General features: G+C 43.2%; 1 protein-coding gene and 1 long non-coding RNA gene across 2 annotated transcripts; both read right to left on the reverse strand.

Moving 5' to 3' along the window:
* Positions 1-1,376: 1,376 nt before the first annotated feature.
* On the reverse strand, positions 1,377-14,021 carry LOC142054577 (uncharacterized). Its single transcript, XR_012659590.1, has 5 exons — positions 13,767-14,021; positions 12,774-12,875; positions 12,277-12,350; positions 11,200-11,257; positions 1,377-3,551 (listed from the first exon to the last, which is right to left on the reverse strand). It is a non-coding gene; the product is annotated as an uncharacterized LOC142054577 (long non-coding RNA).
* A 139-nt stretch (positions 14,022-14,160) lies between these two features.
* NDUFAF4 (NADH:ubiquinone oxidoreductase complex assembly factor 4) lies at positions 14,161-17,390 on the reverse strand. Its single transcript, XM_075087316.1, has 3 exons — positions 17,218-17,390; positions 16,719-16,816; positions 14,161-14,477 (listed from the first exon to the last, which is right to left on the reverse strand). Exons 1-3 carry the CDS (start codon positions 17,342-17,344, stop codon positions 14,181-14,183), a joined length of 522 nt encoding a protein of 173 aa, XP_074943417.1. The 5' UTR covers positions 17,345-17,390; the 3' UTR covers positions 14,161-14,180.
* Positions 17,391-19,044: the final 1,654 nt, after the last annotated feature.

Raw genomic sequence — 19,044 nt, forward strand, 5'->3', positions numbered from 1 at the left:
TGTTCTAGTGACAAGTGTAACTGGAGCCTCATTTCACAAGTGTTTTAGGATACGTAGGACATCAGAAATGGTGACGGGTCAGAAAATCATGAAGAGGTTTGTTCAGTGATTGTGATCTGACTCTGAAGCCTACTGAAATTAGCTTTTGTACTGCTAATTATTTCACTCTTGGTTGTTTCAACAGACATTTAAAATGAGATTATCCCATCTGTCTTAGCATATTTCATATGTCATTTCACATGCAATTTGCTACCTAAGGACCAGCTGCTGCTATCTTTGTTCATCATATGCAGAGAACACCATGGCTGCATGAAAAAGGTGAAAATTCCAAAAAAGTTGAGAACACTGGCCATTGTTCTGATAGCATTAATCCCTTTCCTATTTTGCTTCTTTGCATGTATCCTGTATTGCCGAAACTAAATTACTGTAGATTCTTCTGGGAAAGTATCACACTGAACATTGTGTGATTTAAATATAGCTAGAGACCGCAAGGGGCCTTGCTAGAGAGTGAGTCTCAGTGCATTGTGCTTTCTGGAGCTGTTGAAAGGTGCAGAGATCAGAAGCTGTTGCTCTAGCCTGACACCTTCAGAATAAACACTGTCTTCAAAATGCCTTCACTCTTCTCTCATGAGAATACAATCGACGACTCCTTTTGAGAGGGAACTGCCCTCACGCTGCAGATCTTTTTTCCCCACCCTGACCATCACAGTGGTGAAGTGTGCCCCCCTGGCAGCGGGGCAGGACACCAGCAGTGGCTGCTGCAGGTTCCTGGCAGCCTCTTCTAGGCTCTCAGTCCGTCACCGCCTGCTGGCGACGTGACTGTACCATCTGGTGCCAGGTTGGAATTGCACAATCCATTCGCTGTCAGGGTGCGTCATAACCTGCAGTGTTCAAAAGGTCCAGCACTCCTTGACAAAAGGCATCTCTGTGAGGGTGTTTATTTTCAAACCTCTCTGGGGTGAGAAGAGATACTTTTAGGTCTGGGAAAGTACATATCGTGTTCAAGAACCAAATCATAATGATCTGTCCATGGATAATTCAAGTTGCAATTCTGGTTTTAAGATACCTAAGGAACATATGTAATGAATGTAAAACTAAAGTTGTTTCTTTTCTGAGAGGGCACTGTGGCTGAATAGAAACCATGGTAACTAGGATGGCATATGCTGGTACCTTGTTCCTGAGTGATAAAAATGCACATAGAGTAGGCTTTGTGCTTAGCAACAAAAACTAATCAACCAAGTTTTCAAATACCCCTCCCTCCAGCCCTCCATTGCAACTGCCATCCTTGTCCCATGCAGTATGTATGCCCAGTCTTTGTACTTCCATATTCACTAATCCATCCTTTAGGCATGCAATAAGCAGCACAAAATACATCTCAAAAAAAAAGAAAACAATTTATTCTTTTTGGCCATTGCTTAGAAGAATACACAACTCAGATCTCCTTCCCTGTAGAGCTGTTATGAAGTGTGACTCATCCTTGGCCAACATGTTGGATGTTCACTTTAGTTACAATATGTGCATCTAAAGATTGTTGTAAACACTTGCTGTTAATAGCAAATTACTCCATGGTATACAATGGGAAGTAGAAGCAATTTTAATACATTTAATATATTAAGCTGTACATTTTAAGTCATGTTAGGGCAGCACACTGACAAAAATTAATTAGGGAAATTCTCTATTAGCATATATTGGCTGCCATACAAATCATGTTGGCATGAAAAATAGGAATAATGCAAATCATACTCTACAGTGATGGTTAAATATTTTCTAAACACTAAACAATATTACACAAATCTTTGATATCTACCCTATGTGGCAAATCTGGATGAGGATCCAATTTATTTATACTAACAAGTGAAACGAGATGGAGTATCGCAGGTTTCCAGTTGTTGATGGTACATGTTAAATAGGCTGACTTCCATAGAATCATAGAATAGTTTGGGTTGGAAGGGACCTTTAGAGGTCATCTAGCCCAACCCCCCTGAGATGAGCAGGGAAATCTTCAACTAGATCAGGTTGCTCAAAGCCCCACCAACCTGACCTTGAATGTTTCCAGGGATGGGGCATCTACCACCTCTCTGGGCAACCTGTTCCAGCATTTCACCACTCTCACTGTACAAAATTTCTTCCTTATATCTAGTCTAAATCTACCCTCTTTTAGTTTAAAACCATCACCCCTTGTCCTATTTCAACAGGCCCTACTAAAAAGTCTGTCCCCATCTTTTATAAGGCCCCTTTAAGTACTGAAAGGCTGCAATAAGGTCTCCCCGCAGCCTTCTCCAGGCTGAACAACCCCAACTGTCTCAGCCTGTCCTCACAGGAGAGGTGCTCCAGCCCTTTGATCATTTTTGCGGCCCTCCTCTGGGCCCACTCCTACAGGTCCATGTCCTTTCTGTGCTGAGGGCTCCAGAGCTGGACACAGCACTCCAGGTGGGGTCTCTCCAGAGTGGAGTAGAGCGGCAGAATCACTTCCCTTGACCTGCTGGCCATGCTCTTTTTCTCTCTCACATGCAGTTGCTTTCCTCAGTACAGGCAGGTGAAATGCCTTCGTACTTATGTGGGATCTAACCAGCCCACATAACAGAGTCAGCATCTGACACAGCACAAGTCAATGATCCAGAGATTTCATAATCTCTCTCTTGGGAGATTGTAAAAAAGAACAGGAATATTATGTCTTTCCAAATGTAGCTTAGCACATTTGAGTAAGCTTAGACTGCTCCCAAAATCTAAGCTATTACACTGTTACTAGAATGATAATATTGTATGTATGTACGTGTCTTTCTCCATTGTGCAGAAGTAAATCCTATTTGTCTGTAAGTAACATATCTTTTTTTTTCTCTTTTTAAAGTTCACTGTCATTGACTGACTCAGGACGTACAGTGTCAGAGATTTTGTAACATAGCATAATGCTATATCACTGCGTTAAAAGGAAGTCTCTAGGGTGTTAGACTAATTGACTTTATTAAGGTCATCTATACTTTAAGAGTGTTCTCACATGGTCAGATCAATAGCACATGATTAGAGCATTATCATGCCTTTTCCTACTTGGAAGTCTTCACAGGGTGCCACTTCACACTTTCACTGAAGAGTATATTTCAACGTTTTTCGTCCCTCAGACAAAAAAAGTGAACAACAGAATCTTACTGAACTAGCTGTATTTCTGAGAAATTTACAGAAGCCTCAGAGCTAATCTTAAGACCTAATTGTGCATATTTTTGACCACATGCATAATTTCTGTTGGTGGAAACCTGACCACTTATATAAATAAATATTCACATATCCAAGCTGCAGGATCCGGGCTTGAGGGTCTGTCTCGTTCCATTCCCTTGATGAGGATAATGATGTCCCCTGGCACTGGCATAGGCTCGAGCTCACCAGTTCTTCCACAGTGCTTTTGTGGCAGGTCAGAATTTTTCAGCTTTCTTTTATCACTGACTTGAACTTAAGATGAACACCTACCAGAAAGGCAAACGTGTATAGTCCACAGAACCATCAGAGAGTCTTCCTGGAGTGATTTATGTGATGTCATGACAACGATTTGGTGTACGCCGCTACGGCAACAATCAAAAAAATAGAGGTGTCAGTCACTGCACCCAGATTTCTTCATACATCTGATGTAGACCTGAGGCATTAAGAAACTGTGCAATTTTTTCTGTGGCATCTTTGTGAAAATGTGGGAGACTTGAAAGTGAAATGTCAACTGACTTGTGCCTATGTATCAATACCATCGAAACAAAGAATCAAAGCATCATAAATTATAAAGCTGATCTATAACAGACTTGTTTCCAACTATTTCATAAAGTTTGGGGCCTTAGAAAATGAGAACTATGGATCTTTTTAGCATGCAATAAATGGAAACAATTCCTTCCATAAAGTGCTCTGACTGTAATGTGGATCCTGTAACCTCATTACCGGAAAATGTTACTACAGAGGAATTGCTAAAGGAAGAGGAGCAGTTGTGAGCTTAAGTATAATTTTTCTACATTACTGTTCATGAAATAAAATAAGCCAATATCATTTCCATTGGTGAACCACAGAGAAAAAACAGGGATATGTTTTGTTTGGATTTTCGCTCTTGTTTCCCTGTTCTCCCACCCACAGCCCTGGCTGCTGCTTTCCAGAGACAAATGCATTGCATGGTACTAAGTATATACTGAGAAAACATGCAAGCTGGCAGCTGGCATTACTACTGCAGGAATAATCCTTAAATTGTATATTTGTATTCTGTTGAATGATTCCGGTGTCTTTTAAGCTATATTTTAGTACCTTTTCTCTCCACTCATGTCTTGTAGATGAAGTGGCAGGGTTAGCTCCCGGTAGGAATGAGAATTGGAAGGATGGAAGGACAACATTTCAAGCAAAGGAGTAAAGCATAGGTGGATGGAATCAAGTTTCTTTCCCCGTAATTTTTAATGTTCTGGTGATGCTGAGAGACATTTGGCCAGGCATAGGCAATATGGAGTCACTCTTCCCAGAGGTTTGCGGCAGAACAACAATGGGTAACAGTCACAAGTTACAACAGGAAATTTTGCCAAGCCGTAAAGAAATTACTTTTTCCATGAAAATAATTAAGCACTGGAATGGGTAGCCCAAGTTGTTGAATCTCCAGCCTTGGAAGTATTCAAAGCTCAACTGCACAAGATAAATTACTCCCTTATAAGCTAAATTATTCTGTGAATTCAAAACTGTTTACAACGTGGTGCCAAATGTTTTGATGTAGCAAGTGGTCTGCCTCTTTCCCAAATGAAATGCTGAGTTCTTCTTCCAGTAAGATCATTCTACATCCCTATAACCATTAGATCCCAAATGCCTGGATGGCTACCTGCATTTGACTTGGGGGTTGCCCAGCCCCTGTTAAAACTGTCATCCAGCTCCTGCAGAGGTGCGTAAGACCCCAGTACTTATTACTCTAGTGCAACTGCCTTTGTATAACCTTGATGGACCAAGGACAAGATCTGAAAGTATTACAGAAATTAGAGATGCTGCTAATGATCTGCAATTTTATAAGTAAAATTAAAAAGTGAAGTAGTAATATTATTGTAGCATGGCAAGAGATGCATATGTAAAAAAGCATGCCTAGGAAAACTCAAGATTTATTTCTCATTAAGTTTTTTATTCCTACTCTGCTGCTAGCAGACCTCAGAAAAAAATAAGACAATATTATTCCTGATGGCAAACCAGACAAAAACATAAGAGTTATTTAAGTAATGCTTTGTGTGATGACTTCTCTAAAAGCTATGAGGTAAAGCATCCTTGCAAAACACAGCCAAAACAAATATTATTCTTGTTTTCATAGTTTTCATTTAGGTGCATCCTGGTAAGTCACCTTCCCAAATGGTGCAATCAGGTCCCCAGAGCACCCCCTGCATAAATCTCATTATATTCTAATAAATCTCTGAGGGCACTTAAAAGCTTTGCTAGCTAAAAACATAAAACAAAAAAAGAGGCCACCTGCAGCATACATGGACTTGGCAGGGCTTTCGGAAAAAGTTTTCTTTAGGGAGAGGAATTATTTGCAAAGATTCAGCAACAAAACCATGTGCCTGTATCTCCTCTGCAGCCTGGAACTCCATTTTTGTCTAGTGCATCTAGTGAAGGGATGCAACAGATAAGCTGTTTTCTCATGTTTAAGCCACTTTTTTTCAGCTGAATCTTTAGATACCGCTCTGCAACCATAGAAACTGTTTGACCAATTGGAATGCACACTGGATTTTTATCTCTTAAGTAATCATTTTTCCTTATCATGGAAATAACTTGAAACCAGCAGCATATGAAGTTAGTTCAGATTCAAGTTGTCTTCCACTTGAAAAAAACCTTTGATTGAGACGGCACAAATGCAACGTATCTGTGTCTAGCGCCTGATGTAGAAAGTACGTAGCATTTGAAAATCCTTCATGAGACATTCGCCGACCTGACATTTGAATCTATTTGTCTACCATTTTCCTCCCTCATTCAGGAAGCTGAGATGATCTGTGTAGGGGAAGGTCAAGGAGGTGCTATCATTTCATCAAGGACAAAAGATTATTTTAGCAAAGGCCTTTCATATTGTTAAAAACTGAAAGAAAAAAAAAAAAAGGGAAATTGTCACATAACCTGTGTTAAATTCAAGACTTCTGAGTTTAACCCAGGGGTTAAGGAAGGGAAGGAAAGGAGTAACAGCACATCAAAAGCCCTATGTAATTTATATTAATATCATGTTCTGCATTTTGACTTTAACTACATTTAGATTTTCATCTTTCATTTTCAGAAGTATCTAGCAGCTAAGACAGAGGGAACAGTTCATATTTCTCAAAGTATTGTTTTGGGTTGCAGCAAACTCAGGGGGATTTCAGTAGCACGGTTCTCACTCAGTCCAAGCTTTTGGTCTTGGCTGAGAAATAATTACACTTTTTTTGACAAATTTAAATGTTATACACTAGAGCATGATGTTGTAGCAAGGGGTGAATTCCATAACAAGTTCCACAACAGCAGAACTACAGAAAACATAAAATTTTGAGGATAAAAATCCAGCACGGGTTTCCTGTAGTGCTCTGTCAGTAAAACTATGGTTTTTCCTTAGGGTGTCTCTGAAACATTGCAGTTTCACCACTTTTAGAAGGCTAGAGAATTATGTATGACATGGATCCTGTACATCACAAACACGTATTTATGTTATTAGTTGAAAGGACACATTTGCTTTATGTAGTATCTTCTCAGCTTTTAAAGACAGCTCTGCGTCCATGATAAGATTCAAATAATTTTATTCAAAATATACAAAATGGTACATTTCTTTCAAAAGGGCTAAAAAACCATGATTAAATGTCAACCCTTTAAGAGCCACAAGAAAAATGGCTCGATTTTTCAAATTGCTACATTAATGAGAACTTTGCAATATAAAAAAAAGAGTTTAATATTGAAGTATTACATGTGCAGAAGTGAGCTGATAGAATTTATCTTTGTTAAGTGATGACAACTGTGAATTCATTCCCACACAGGAAACCTTTAACTGGTGACAGCTAATTGAGAAAGGCAGAACACAGTATGAAATTTATTCCCACTTTCTTCCTCTGTGGAGGAGCAAAGCAAATAGAGTGGCATTATTTCTTCCTAAAGACATCTTCAGTAGCCTGCTTTGCTTTGATTCATTGCTATTCAGTGCACTTAGTTTCTGTTTATTCCAGTTTCACTGTAGCTTTAGGTAGACAGTAAATCAGCCTCACTCATTGTATATAGTTAATTGCCTATCTAAGAAACAGGACTAGAAACATGACAGATGATACTCAGCAACAAAGTAGCGGGGGGAGTGGGAGGACTGGATTTAGGTAAGGGTGGGAATGGTAGCAAAGAGGATGGGACAAACTTTTGTTTAACAAGTCTTAGCATTCCTTTTTGAGATTGACCAAAGCAAAAAACAATCAAACACGCACCCCTCACCCCACCCCCCAAAAAAACAACCTAATTATTTGGCAAAGCAAGGGATACCTTTGGTGTGTAAACAAAATATTTTACATTCAGTTTGAACTGTTCTTAGAAATAAATGTCATCTCATACCACCATGGCAAAATACTTCATTACAAGATAAAAAATAGGTTTTATAATATACTTTTCCCATCCCAAATCAAGTAACATCCTCATAGGTAAGCTTAGGAAGTGTGGGTTAGATGAGAGGACAGTGAGGTGGACTGAGAACTGGCTGAACAACAGAGCTCAGAGGGTCATGATCAATGGAGCAGAGTCTGGTTGGAGGCCTGTATCTAGCAGTGTTCCCCAGGGGTCTGTGCTGGGTCCAGTCCTGTTCAACATATTCATCAATGACCTAGATGAAGGGACAGAGTGTACCCTCAGCACGTTCGCTGATGATACCAAGCTGGGAGGCGTGGCTGATACACCAGAAGGTTGTGCTGCCATTCAGTGAGACCTGGACAGGCTGGAGAGCTGCAGAAGAACAAACCCATGCACCAGTACAGGCTGGGGGCTGACCTGCTGGAAAGTGGCTCTTCTGAGGAGGACCTGGGAGTGCTGGGGGACAGCAGGTTGACCCTGAGCCAGCAATGTGCCCTTGTGGCCATGAAGGCCAACAGTATCCTGGGATGCATTAAGAGGATTGTGGCCAGCAGGTTGAGAGAGGTTATCCTCCCCCTCTACTCTGCCCTAGTGAGAACACATCTGGAGTACTGCATCCAGGTCTGGGCTCCCCAGGTCAAGAAAGATGTGGAACTACTTGAGCAAGTCCACCCAAGAGCTTCAAAGATGATCAGGGGACTGCAGCATCTCTGGGACTGGAGCAAGGCTCCCCTCCCTGAGCAGAAATAAGCCCTTCCTGCACCCACTGTGTTACAGCCTCTACCTCTTCCCCACCTAAAGCCACACCAAGAGGGACTCAAACTTTTCTATGCTGTGTGCTCACAAAGGAAATCAATGGTGTGGAGGAATTATGCAACTAAAATAAGATCCAGTTTCCTGCTTTTGGGGGGCATGGAGACAGCTAAGCTAGACTGCTACCTAACATTCAATTTCCCCTTCACCTTAAGAGGGATGCAAATCCACATCCCCACTTTAAGAGGAGAGATCATCAAGCCTATGGCATCCTTTAGGTGACAGTGCTGTGCTGCAAACACCAGAGACCGAGACAGAAGGCAATCGGTTGTGGCATGCATGCAATGTACAACTCCCAGCAGACCTGTCCACACAGCGGCTCAACACGGTTCTGGCCATCCAGGCCTACAGTGCTCTGCCCCTATTTTGTACCCAACATCTGTCCTGGGAAGAGTCAAAACTGCTTGAGTCACAAACCACACTGTGCTGATTTTCCTGGGAACAAAGCCCTGTGCAATTAATAACAGGGCATACTTTAGTTCAGAGAAAAAGCTCTGAAGACTCCACCTTTATCTCTTTTTCCCTCTGCCAACACAGGCAATTATAATCAGCTCTGCACTCCCAGCTGCACCCAACTTGCTGGTGCTGTAGTCCTTTCTGCAGAGCCCCAATCTGTCTCACATAAGCAGAGCTCCCAGCTGCGACTTCACATTCAGGCTTTGAGTTACAGCAACCCCTGGCAGGAGCAAATCTAGCTTTCACCAGCACCATTTGCAGCTCATCAGCAGTGGGACCCCTTATTCCGTGGGTAAACCCAGCTCACAGGTGTGGCTGCCACTGGCTGACTATTTCAAAGGTAGGGATTCCTCCAGGCATGCTACCATCTCCCTCAGCTTTCTAAAATGTAGTGGCCGAGAGCCTCAGTCCTACAAGACACCATGTGTTTTCCATTACTGTACAAGGAATCCTTATAGAAGATTATGGCATCTATCCTGCCACCAGTCGCTTCTCTCCTAGGTAATACAGCAGCACTACTCCCATCAGGGGCCAAAACATCTCACCTAAAGACAGAGCTTCAGCAATTGAAGTAACCCACGCCCAAAGGGGATTTTGCACAACTGTCACGGAAGAACCACCTTGGTGGATTTATTTTCTGGCAGCAGACACATCAAACCCTGCTCCACCCCACAGAACCGCAGGAGCTCCGGCAGTGTGCTCCCTCCAGCACACTGTATACCCACTGTCACCTTGTATAAATCTCAGCCTCAGTTTCAGACCAAGAAAACTAATGTTAAGTTTGCAAGAGAAATTAATCCATGTTTTTGTTTTGTAATTTTTTCAGCAGAAAACACTTAGCTCTGATAACAACACAGTAGTACCTAAACCGTGAAAGGTTACAGAATTCATTAGACTTGTAGATTGCTAGAAAAAGATTTAATAACAGGCACCGACACATGGTTTTGGTTGCTAATAGCACATCAGTTGGCATACAACTACCACAGTCGCAAGTGCCAAAATCTGTTTGCACCTGAAGCTCCCCTGCACTGGTCAGGCCTCCCCTGCTGTCAGTTCAACACTGGCACCGCCTGATTAAGAACCAGAAAACTCCTGTTTAGAAAGGTGCTCCAGAACAGAGCCATGAAGCTTCATGCAATCTCAAACATGAAAGCAAAATACTTATATGAAACAAGGCGAGACAGCCGCCTTTTTTAAAACTTTTGCATTTTGATCTTGGTTTATGACTACTTAAGGTTTGACTCCATTTTTCAATGCAGAAATAAGATACTCCATTTGGTAAGTTTAGTACACACCTCTCGCATATAAACATCATTTTCTTTTATCCTTGAGTAAAGAGAGGTAGCTTAAAAGACAACTTCCCTGTGCTGGAAGGCCACAGAAAGATCATTTTTTGTACTGAAGTTCCCTCTGACTAACCTGCACAGAAAACTCTTTCCTGCCTCAGAGCTCCGACCTTGCCGTCTTGGTATCAGACTGCAAGAACCTAGCTACGATTAATACATGGTGAGACAGCACAAGATGACTTAGTTTCACATATCCCGAAAGAGCAGCTTTTGAAGAGGTATGAAAAGCTACATCTCTCTTGAAAATCTGTCCTATTCACAAGTTCAGCAGAGGAAAACATGTGCTCAGTCCTCTCATCTTTACCTCAGCAGATGTGCTACTCCTAGAAGGCAACAGAGCTCTGCAGAAATAAAACAGGTTGTTGATATTGGAAGGGCAGACTACAACCAATATGTGAGCTAGTAAAGAGCAAGAGTGCAGCTGCATGAAGTTTTCATAGCAGAGAAGACTGGCTGGAGAAGGCTGGGAATAGATTTAACAATAGAACAAGGAACAGGACTATATAGCAGAAAATGTGGGTGAGTTACTAGGCTCCCCCTAAAGATATATTTTTTTAAAAAAAATTCAAGCCAGGAATTCCAGTATGCCTGCCAGAACTCCCCTGAAGAAATCCAGTTTTATGTTTCACGAGGAATATAACCCTCATTTCCCAATGAGGCTAAGCCTGCCCTGTGTACTCAACCTGTCTCAGCACCCAAGGCACCCCTGGCTTTTTTCAGTAACATTTGGAAAACTGGTATAATAATGCCACATATAAAGAAGTTCATTAACTGTGTGTCATTTACACTAGAAATGAAACAAGTCCCTTACAGGCTTACAAAGCTTATACTTGCTACACATTTTACATTAATTCTGCAAGAACAAAGCAGTTTGAGTAAGCCAGGTTGCTCCCTACCAAATGTAATGATTCTTTATGGTGGCCAAAACCATCTGAGCTATATTTGGTGCACTGCATGCACGGCAATTAAACATGAAAAATTCTCCACATATGAGTACCACAGAAAACTGAATTGCAGGTTCCCACAAATTCCCCATAATTACCTCTTCAAAAAAACAGTTGCTTGAAGAGTACCTTTTCCTTAAGCTGACAGCCAAACAGCTATGGGAAAGGGATATAGACAGAAAGGGACAAAAACCAAGTTAAAAGTGTAAAGAAAATACCATTATTCTTCTGATTAGAAATTGCATCAAAACCAGAAACTAGTAAGCAGGCAAGAAAACTGATGAGTAAAGAGTCCCTTGTAACTGGAATAAGCAGTTCTAAAAACCATGCAACAGTGAGAATAGTCTTGTCCCAGACATCAACCCTAAAGACAGCGTTATCTTCAAACACGTACCCACTTGAACACAGCTTAAGCGCACACCTGACAAGGACCTTGTGGCTGGCTGGGGCCAGTAGCCTGCACAGCACAAGATGGTAGCCTTGAGAGTGCTTGATCAGGGACAGGCTTTCCCACTGGAGCAAAGAGAAAAGGTCCACGCTCCTGGATCTTCTTGTGAGCTTTGGGTAAGTAAAACACTCCATGTCTGAAGAGACAGTGAAAGCTAAACATTCAGACTATGGATAATTTGGATAGATAAAGGAACAGATTTTCCATGATCCCATACCATCAGCAGTGCCTTCATAAGGCTGGTTTGACATTGCCCAGCAGAGGAATCTGTGTGCCGACAGCAAACTGCGTTGCATCTAATTTTCCTGAAGTGAACGCAGTGTGTCAGAGAAGTTCCCTGCTCCAGAGGAGCCTTCTGGGCCACTGGAAGTTCACCTCCTTCAAGGTATATGGATCCTTGACCCACCTCTGTGCTGTGGGACCTGCCTGCTTCCCCACCGTGGACAATACATTCTGAGGACGAGATCCTGGCTCCAGAGAAAGTGGGGATAGCTTTGCAATCATCTCATTCGTGGACAGGATTTTGTCCTGAAGGAATGGCTGGAGCATTGAACATGATGAGCACCAAACATCCCAAAGCTCGTGCCTGCTCAAGAGTGTAAGCAAAGCAGCAGTACACCATAATACCTCTAGGGACCTCCTCCGCCAAACAGGGTACTGTAACAGTATATATAGCCACATCACAAGGCAGTTCACAAAGGCGGACAAAAGAAGCCAAAATACATACCGAGTCAGTCACGGGCCATGGTTAAGGTGTTCTCTGGTGCCAGCTGCAAGTGAGTTTTGAATCAACTCCAATACCTAATTAAAGATTCATTTTTACAGAAGGAAACCACAGCATCTCCAATAAAAACAACAGTGTCTGCACCAAATGCATTCCACAGCTGTTTCCTGAATATTACCTTAAATATTACATTAGGATGAACAGTACTCAAACAATAAAGTATTTCTATTACAGCATTCTGTAAAACAGAGTATTCTGTGGAAAACAACAAAACCTTACTGTGGTACGTAACTCAGATGCATTAGTTTCGGAGTGCAGCTCTGTCCCCATTACATTACAGGCAGAATGAGAAGCCTAATCCCAGCCCACACATCCAAAGACTAACAATTTCCAGTGTTTATACAATGCACTTAGGTGTCATCTTCCGCTAGGTACAGCGTTATGTATTTCAGAAATGATTCAAACAAAACCTTGAATAAGCTGTGGCAAACTGTAAATACCTTGCTCCATCTGAGAGAGACAAGTGGAAAGAATCTTGCCGTGAAATAGCAAAGCCAATCATCTTCTTAGTAAGGTATTTACCGGAGTCTGAAATCTAAGACCTGGCAGAAAAGTTATTAAAACAAAAGTTACATTGTAGACCTGGTACTGACTTCCGCCCTCTTGATAAATCCAACTTCTTTGGGTGATGGGCACTAGGAATGTTAGTGCCGCATAAAACTTTGGTTTGCTTTTTGTTTCTTTGGAATGAAGACACCCAGAATGCATTTTTAAATATCAGTTCTGATTATCTGGGCACCCCACCCGCAGCTTATTGGGAAAACATGAACCAGTTTTCACTACAGTATTGATCATCAGTGCAAAACTTCTTCCTTACCTACACAGCCCCAAATAGTCACAGTATCACAGTTACAATCCACTGTTACCATCTCACAGCTTGTGTCATGCTTTACTAACAATTGGAAAAGATGCTGTTCATCTTCGATCTGGCAGCACGGGGGTAACTCATTGTGAGTGAATGTCACCTGATCCTAGTCAGGCAAGGCCTCCATAGGGAAAAAGGGCTATTGCAACAGGACAGGCAGACGTTTACAGAAGACCTACCAGCGGGTCTGATTAGTAGATCCAGTTGCATTTCATAGCTACCTATTAATTATAATATGAACCATTATTTCTCATACGGTAGGTGCCATAGACTGCTGCAAGAGACTGATGCTAGAAGATCATTGCTCTTTACAAATTCACTGACTGACAGCCAGTATCTGGGGAGGTACAGATATTTAAGCTAAATCAGAAGAGTGGAAGAGGTGCTACACATCAGCCATTACTGTTCGAGCATCAGAAAGAGGCCTTCTTGCTATTTACCTTCTTTTTATTTTAAATTTGACACAGCTGAATTTCCCAAATGATCTTGTGGTTAACCTTCCTTACGGAGTATAAATACTATGCCATTCTTATACAACAGAAATACAGCTGTTTGTACATACACATACCTTGACAGCACGGCCTTGAAGGAACACTGTAACGTGAAACTACACAGCTAATACACACAGGGCACTGATTTAGCTGAAGGCCAGGAATTCTGCACTAAGAAAGGCAAACAGTTACGGTAAAGTTCTTGCTGGAACTTGCACATTTTAACTTGTAACATACGAATAGGATAATCAGATTCGTGTGACATGCTCTCATGCAACTTATTAGTTATATTCTGGTTTACAAAGTGTATCCTATAATTACTGCATTTAACTGAAGCCATCCAACATAGAATGGAATTGCTTGAATACACATTATGGTATACAGAAGCAGCCTTGGTGGATGACATGTTACCAACTCTTTTCAGACACTCAGTAAACTCAGGAGTAAAATTAAGACGCAAGTGAGATCACACAAGGTTTTGGTAATTATTTTTATGTTGGCTTTATAGCTTTTTTGGATTCCTTAGGAAATTCCTGCACAGTGAAAGGAATGAAGAATTCCAGAAGAGAGTTGACCTCCTTCAGTTCCAGACTGTATTCCACTGCTATTTTCTCTGCAGTCCATGTTTGAGGATGAAGTTTATGATTATTGAGAAGCATCAGAGCCTCCACAATAGAAATTTTGCCTTTGGGAACTTTCTTAACATCTAGATCTCCGCAGTGGCCTAGTTTTGCAAGTCTCTTTTCCTCCTGTTTACATGGAAGATGTTCACCACCTCCAACTTTTACCTAATTGTGGGAAGGAAAACAAGAAGAGCTTAACAGCAGTTCTATTTACTATGCATACTGTAACAGCCAAGCTGTTTTCCTAAATATGGCATTTCCTGTTAGCTTTCCCCATTTTCACAGCATTAAAAAAAAATAATAATGCTTAGCCAGCCTTGCTTCTTGATATCACAAAAATTGTCAGTTCTTCCACAGCTGTTCTACATACAATGTCAACTCCCACCCAAATTCTGAAAAGCTACCATCCACTGAACAATAACTGTTGTACAGACTCGGCAGCCTTTCATACAAGGCGAACTACAGATTTTGGTAGCCAAACATAAATGCAGGTAGTCTAATATTTGGTACTGATTCGTGGCAAGGGGGTGGGGGGCAGAGATCATACCACAGATTAGTGTCCCTGTTCTGATACCACTGGGAATCTTTTTCATAGAGTATCTCTCCTCTTCCTTTCATTTTCAGATTTCAGTTTTGCAAATAAAATACGTCTATTCTTTTGCTCTGTCTAGAGAACAAGCTTTGCTGGAGAAAAAGAAACTATTTTGCAGCATCGTACGGAGTTTAATTCCCATCACTACTGCAGTGCTCAGACACATGAATTCTCTTCTCACTAGTGCCTTCATATTTCCAACTCCTTTCCAAACCAGCTGTGCCTTCCCCATATTGCTTATTAAGATTTAACCAGTGAATGACACTGCAAAAAAGACAAAATGAAAACCTTTCTTAAATTTAAGAAAAACTACTTTTAAAGTTTTCAGAGTCCACAACCACTGATTAGCCCACAGACACTATGTATTAACTCACATGCTGAAAAAATGGATGTGGACGCTACAGCACCTATAACTGCATGTCTGTTTCAAAACTAGAGAATGTCCGATGATGCTACCAATTCTCCATTTCTTCCTTTTACTTTGTGCTAAAACTGGGCTCAGGTAACAAACAATTTTCAAGTCTTAATAAAATGATCTGTCTCTGGGTATCTGCCACTTCAGGACTTTGAGTTGGTGCTTTTCCACTTCCCACAGACAGACAATCCGCATATACATATAGGTATGTATACATGCACGATACACAAAGTATTCAGAATAACATCAGGAAAGGAAGGAAGCTTTCAGATGAAGTTTTACCCACAAGCTTTTGCGCTAGCGCATTAATCATGCTCTTCCTAACAACTGCAGGTAGACACACCACAAGAGCCAGTCTTACGTGGCAGCAACCTCAGAGCAGGCACAGAATCAAGCGCTAAGATTTGTTCCACTTTTAGCTTTTTATCAAATCTGTCTTGCCAGGCTTACAAATTAGACCTTCAGCACTTCAAGATTAGAATCCTAGCTAATCCTAACATCCAAATCTATTACGAAAATTAAGGATAGAGATTACTTGGAAACTTCATGGAGAGACTGCAGTAATCTGTTTGCATTTTAAAATACTTTTAGTCTTGAATACAAGGTACTATGAAGGAGGAAAATTAGAAGGACTTAGGAATTTTATTGCTTTATAATTATAAAACTTTTATTATTAAATAAAGCAGCTAGAAAAAAAGTGGTCCAATAATGCAACAGGTAAAATGCACAAGCCACACCATAACATTGGGGAAGAGGAGACTGAACCCCAGTCTGCATTTTACTAGAAGGGGTACACTTCACCTTCCAAGTGGAAGACTACGGCTGTTGGCAATGAGGAAATTGATCACCAAACTATACAGAAGGTTATGCAGAAAAAACACTGCTAAGGCACTTCCTCAGCCACTAGGTGAAGTCTCTGCACAGTAGGACATTAACATCAGTAGTTAAAGACGCCACTAAAACCTTAAAGTCTTTGTCCTCTACCGCACCCATCCTCCCCTAGTAGTCCCAATCTCTTTTCCTCCAACAACTCTACAAGAGATCTCTAGCAAACTCCTGCATCTTTACAAAAGGCTGGCCAACTGCCCTTGAGCCTTACAGGAAGCAGAAGTGGGAATTTAGGTGAAAAAAAGTAAGATCGATGTGATGTTACAAAGGAAGATTGTGCAAGCATTTGAAAGGCTGTATAATCACAATCCAAAATCACATGTTCAAGACCCAGGGTGAAACACAGTCAGTGCTACTGATACATAAAAAAGTAATGAAAACATCACTTTTTTTTCGATAAAACGACAGCTTTTAGGCACTAACAGAGCATTTTTCTTTCTACAGTATTTGAACCGAGTTTGAAAACCACAAAGCCGATGTTGTTATGCCTCCTAAAGAGCAACACACTCACCTGCACAGGTGGATCTCTAGACTCGACATAAACATCTTTTAAGAAGGTGAGGAGCCTGTCATCCTTTCTGTAAATTTCTGCTTGTATCTCTGACTGGTCTAAAGGCAGCAGGGAAAAGCAAGGAAGGTGAAGGAAAAAGAAAAATAAGAGAAAAGACAGATCTGTGTCAAACAGTTTCCTTTTTGTTACTTCTGCCAGCTTAATCGCTTCCCGGTCAGGGACCGGAGAGGCCCGGTCCCGGCAGCCCAACGGCGGCCCCAGCAACGGCCCGCGGCTCCCGGCATGCCCCGCGCGCCCACCCGCCCCGCTCTCAATGTCACCGTCACCGGGGGACGCCGCAACCCCGCCGCCGCCCCGCACAGCCCGCCCCCGACACCTGCCTTCCCCCACCCGCGGCCCCGGCCCCGCGCCGGGCCCCACAGACACCGCTCCCTTTCCCTCATCCCCCACCGGCAGCCCCACCGGCGTCACCCCGAGGCCTGAGGAGGCCGGCACCCACCGGCCAGCTCGTTCAGCCGAAAGGTGGGGTGCCGCGGCGCTGGGGTGGGCTTCTCCTTGCTGATCTCGCGGCGGGCCCGGGCCTCCACGTTGAACGCCCGGAACACGCGGGTCAGCCGCCCGCCCATTGCCGCCGCCACCCGCGCCGCGCCTGCGCGGAACGGCTGCGCATGCGCACAGGCCGGGCCGGCGGGAGAAGGCCCGAGGAGCCGCGCGACAGCGGGAGGCGGCGCCGCCGCAGCGGGGAAAAAACAACCCCAAACAAACAAACAGAGAAGACAGACGGGACGGTTCCCTTTTTTTTATTTCGCAGCCCCCTGACGCTGTTTCCTCCTCAGCCTCGGGCCCGGGCCAGCGAGTACCGCCGGGGATGCCCACAGGGCGGCGGGGTGGCCGCGGTTGCCCTTCCAGCCGCGGCGGCCGGCGCAGGAGTGTCGCTGGCTGGCGGATGAGCTCCCACGACACGTCATGTCGCGGCTGTCGCCCCTCGATTTACCAGCGGGTTTGCGGTCGGTGGGAGTTGATTGAACAAGGGAGTGGAGCCGGGCAGCGGGTTCGGGCGGGCGCCCCGCGGCTGGTCGCCCCACCGAGGGAGCCCCTCGGTGCAGAGGGCATGTCTTGCCCTCCTTCCAAATCTTTTCAAGTTTTTACTTGAATAATGGTAACATGGAAGTATTTAGGGATGTTGTGCCTCTTTCTCGCTGATGTGTACAGCATTTCCTTACAGGCACCTCACTGGTTTATTGACAGAAAATTAATTTTATAGGCAGATATCTAGAAGGCATACTCCACATGGAAATCTGGACAATTCTCCAGTACTGTTTAGAATTTGTGGGCTACACAACGTTACTGGGGTGCAGCCAGCCTCTTTCAACCCAACTGAATAACCTTCCGACTAATGCAAAAATTACTAAAGTACAAAAAGGAGTTGTGAGAAAGTAGGTAGTCTTGAGCCATGCAAGATAAGAAAGGTAAAATTGTAGACAGGTAAAATTAGAATCATAGAATGTCCTGAGTTGGAAGGGACCCACAAGGATCATCAAGTCCAACTCCTGTCCTGGCACAGAACAACCCCAAAATTCACACCATGTGTCTGAGGGCGTTGTCCAAGTGCTTCTTTAATATCATCAGGCTTGGCACTATGCCTGCCTCCCCGGGGAGCCTGTTGCAGTGTTCCTCCACCCTCTGGATGAAGAACCTTTTCCTAATACCCAATGTAAACCTCCCCTGGCACATCTTCCTGCCATTCCCTCTGGTCCTATCGTTGGTCACCAGAGAGAAGAGATCAGCGCCTGCCCCTCCTCCTCCCCTTGTGGGGAAGCTGCAGGCCACATGAGGTCTCCCCTCAGTCTCCTCCAGGCTGAACAACCAAGTCACTTTAGCCACTCTTCATACGGCTGCCCCTCTAAATCCTTCACTGACTTTGTGGCCCTCCCCCGACACTCCCTAGTACCTTTATATCCTTAATGTGCTATGGTGCCCAAAACCACACAGTACTGGTGGCAAGGCTGCACCAGTGCAGAGCAGAGCGGGACAATCCCCTCCCTTGACTGGCTGCAATGCAGCGCTTGGTGCACCCCAGGACACAGTTGGCCCTCTGGGCTGCCCGGGCACACTGTTGGCTCATGTTCAGCTTGCTGTTGACCAGAACCCCCAGGTCTACTGAATTGTTGAGATAGAATCAGAAGTTTAAAGATTTAAGAATGAAAACATAAGCATAAAAAGATATAAAATTCTCTGAGAGAAAGGAAGGCAGCAAGAGCACCCCAAAAGACTATTAACCTGTTGGATGAAGCAATAGAGCCTAATGCTCCTCTACATGATTATA

This window comes from Phalacrocorax aristotelis, chromosome 3, assembly GCF_949628215.1.
Source record: "Phalacrocorax aristotelis chromosome 3, bGulAri2.1, whole genome shotgun sequence".
Classification (NCBI taxonomy): Eukaryota; Metazoa; Chordata; class Aves; order Suliformes; family Phalacrocoracidae; genus Phalacrocorax; species Phalacrocorax aristotelis.

Coding starts and splice junctions, on each gene's coding strand:
- NDUFAF4 (XM_075087316.1), bottom strand. CDS start 17,344: ATGGGCGGGCGGCTGACCCGCGTGTTCCGGGCGTTCAACGTGGAGGCC. Junction 16,817..17,217: donor TCGGCTGAACGAGCTGGCCG/GTGGGTGCCGGC, acceptor TGCTGCCTTTAG/ACCAGTCAGAGATACAAGCA. Junction 14,478..16,718: donor CTAGAGATCCACCTGTGCAG/GTGAGTGTGTTG, acceptor TCCCACAATTAG/GTAAAAGTTGGAGGTGGTGA.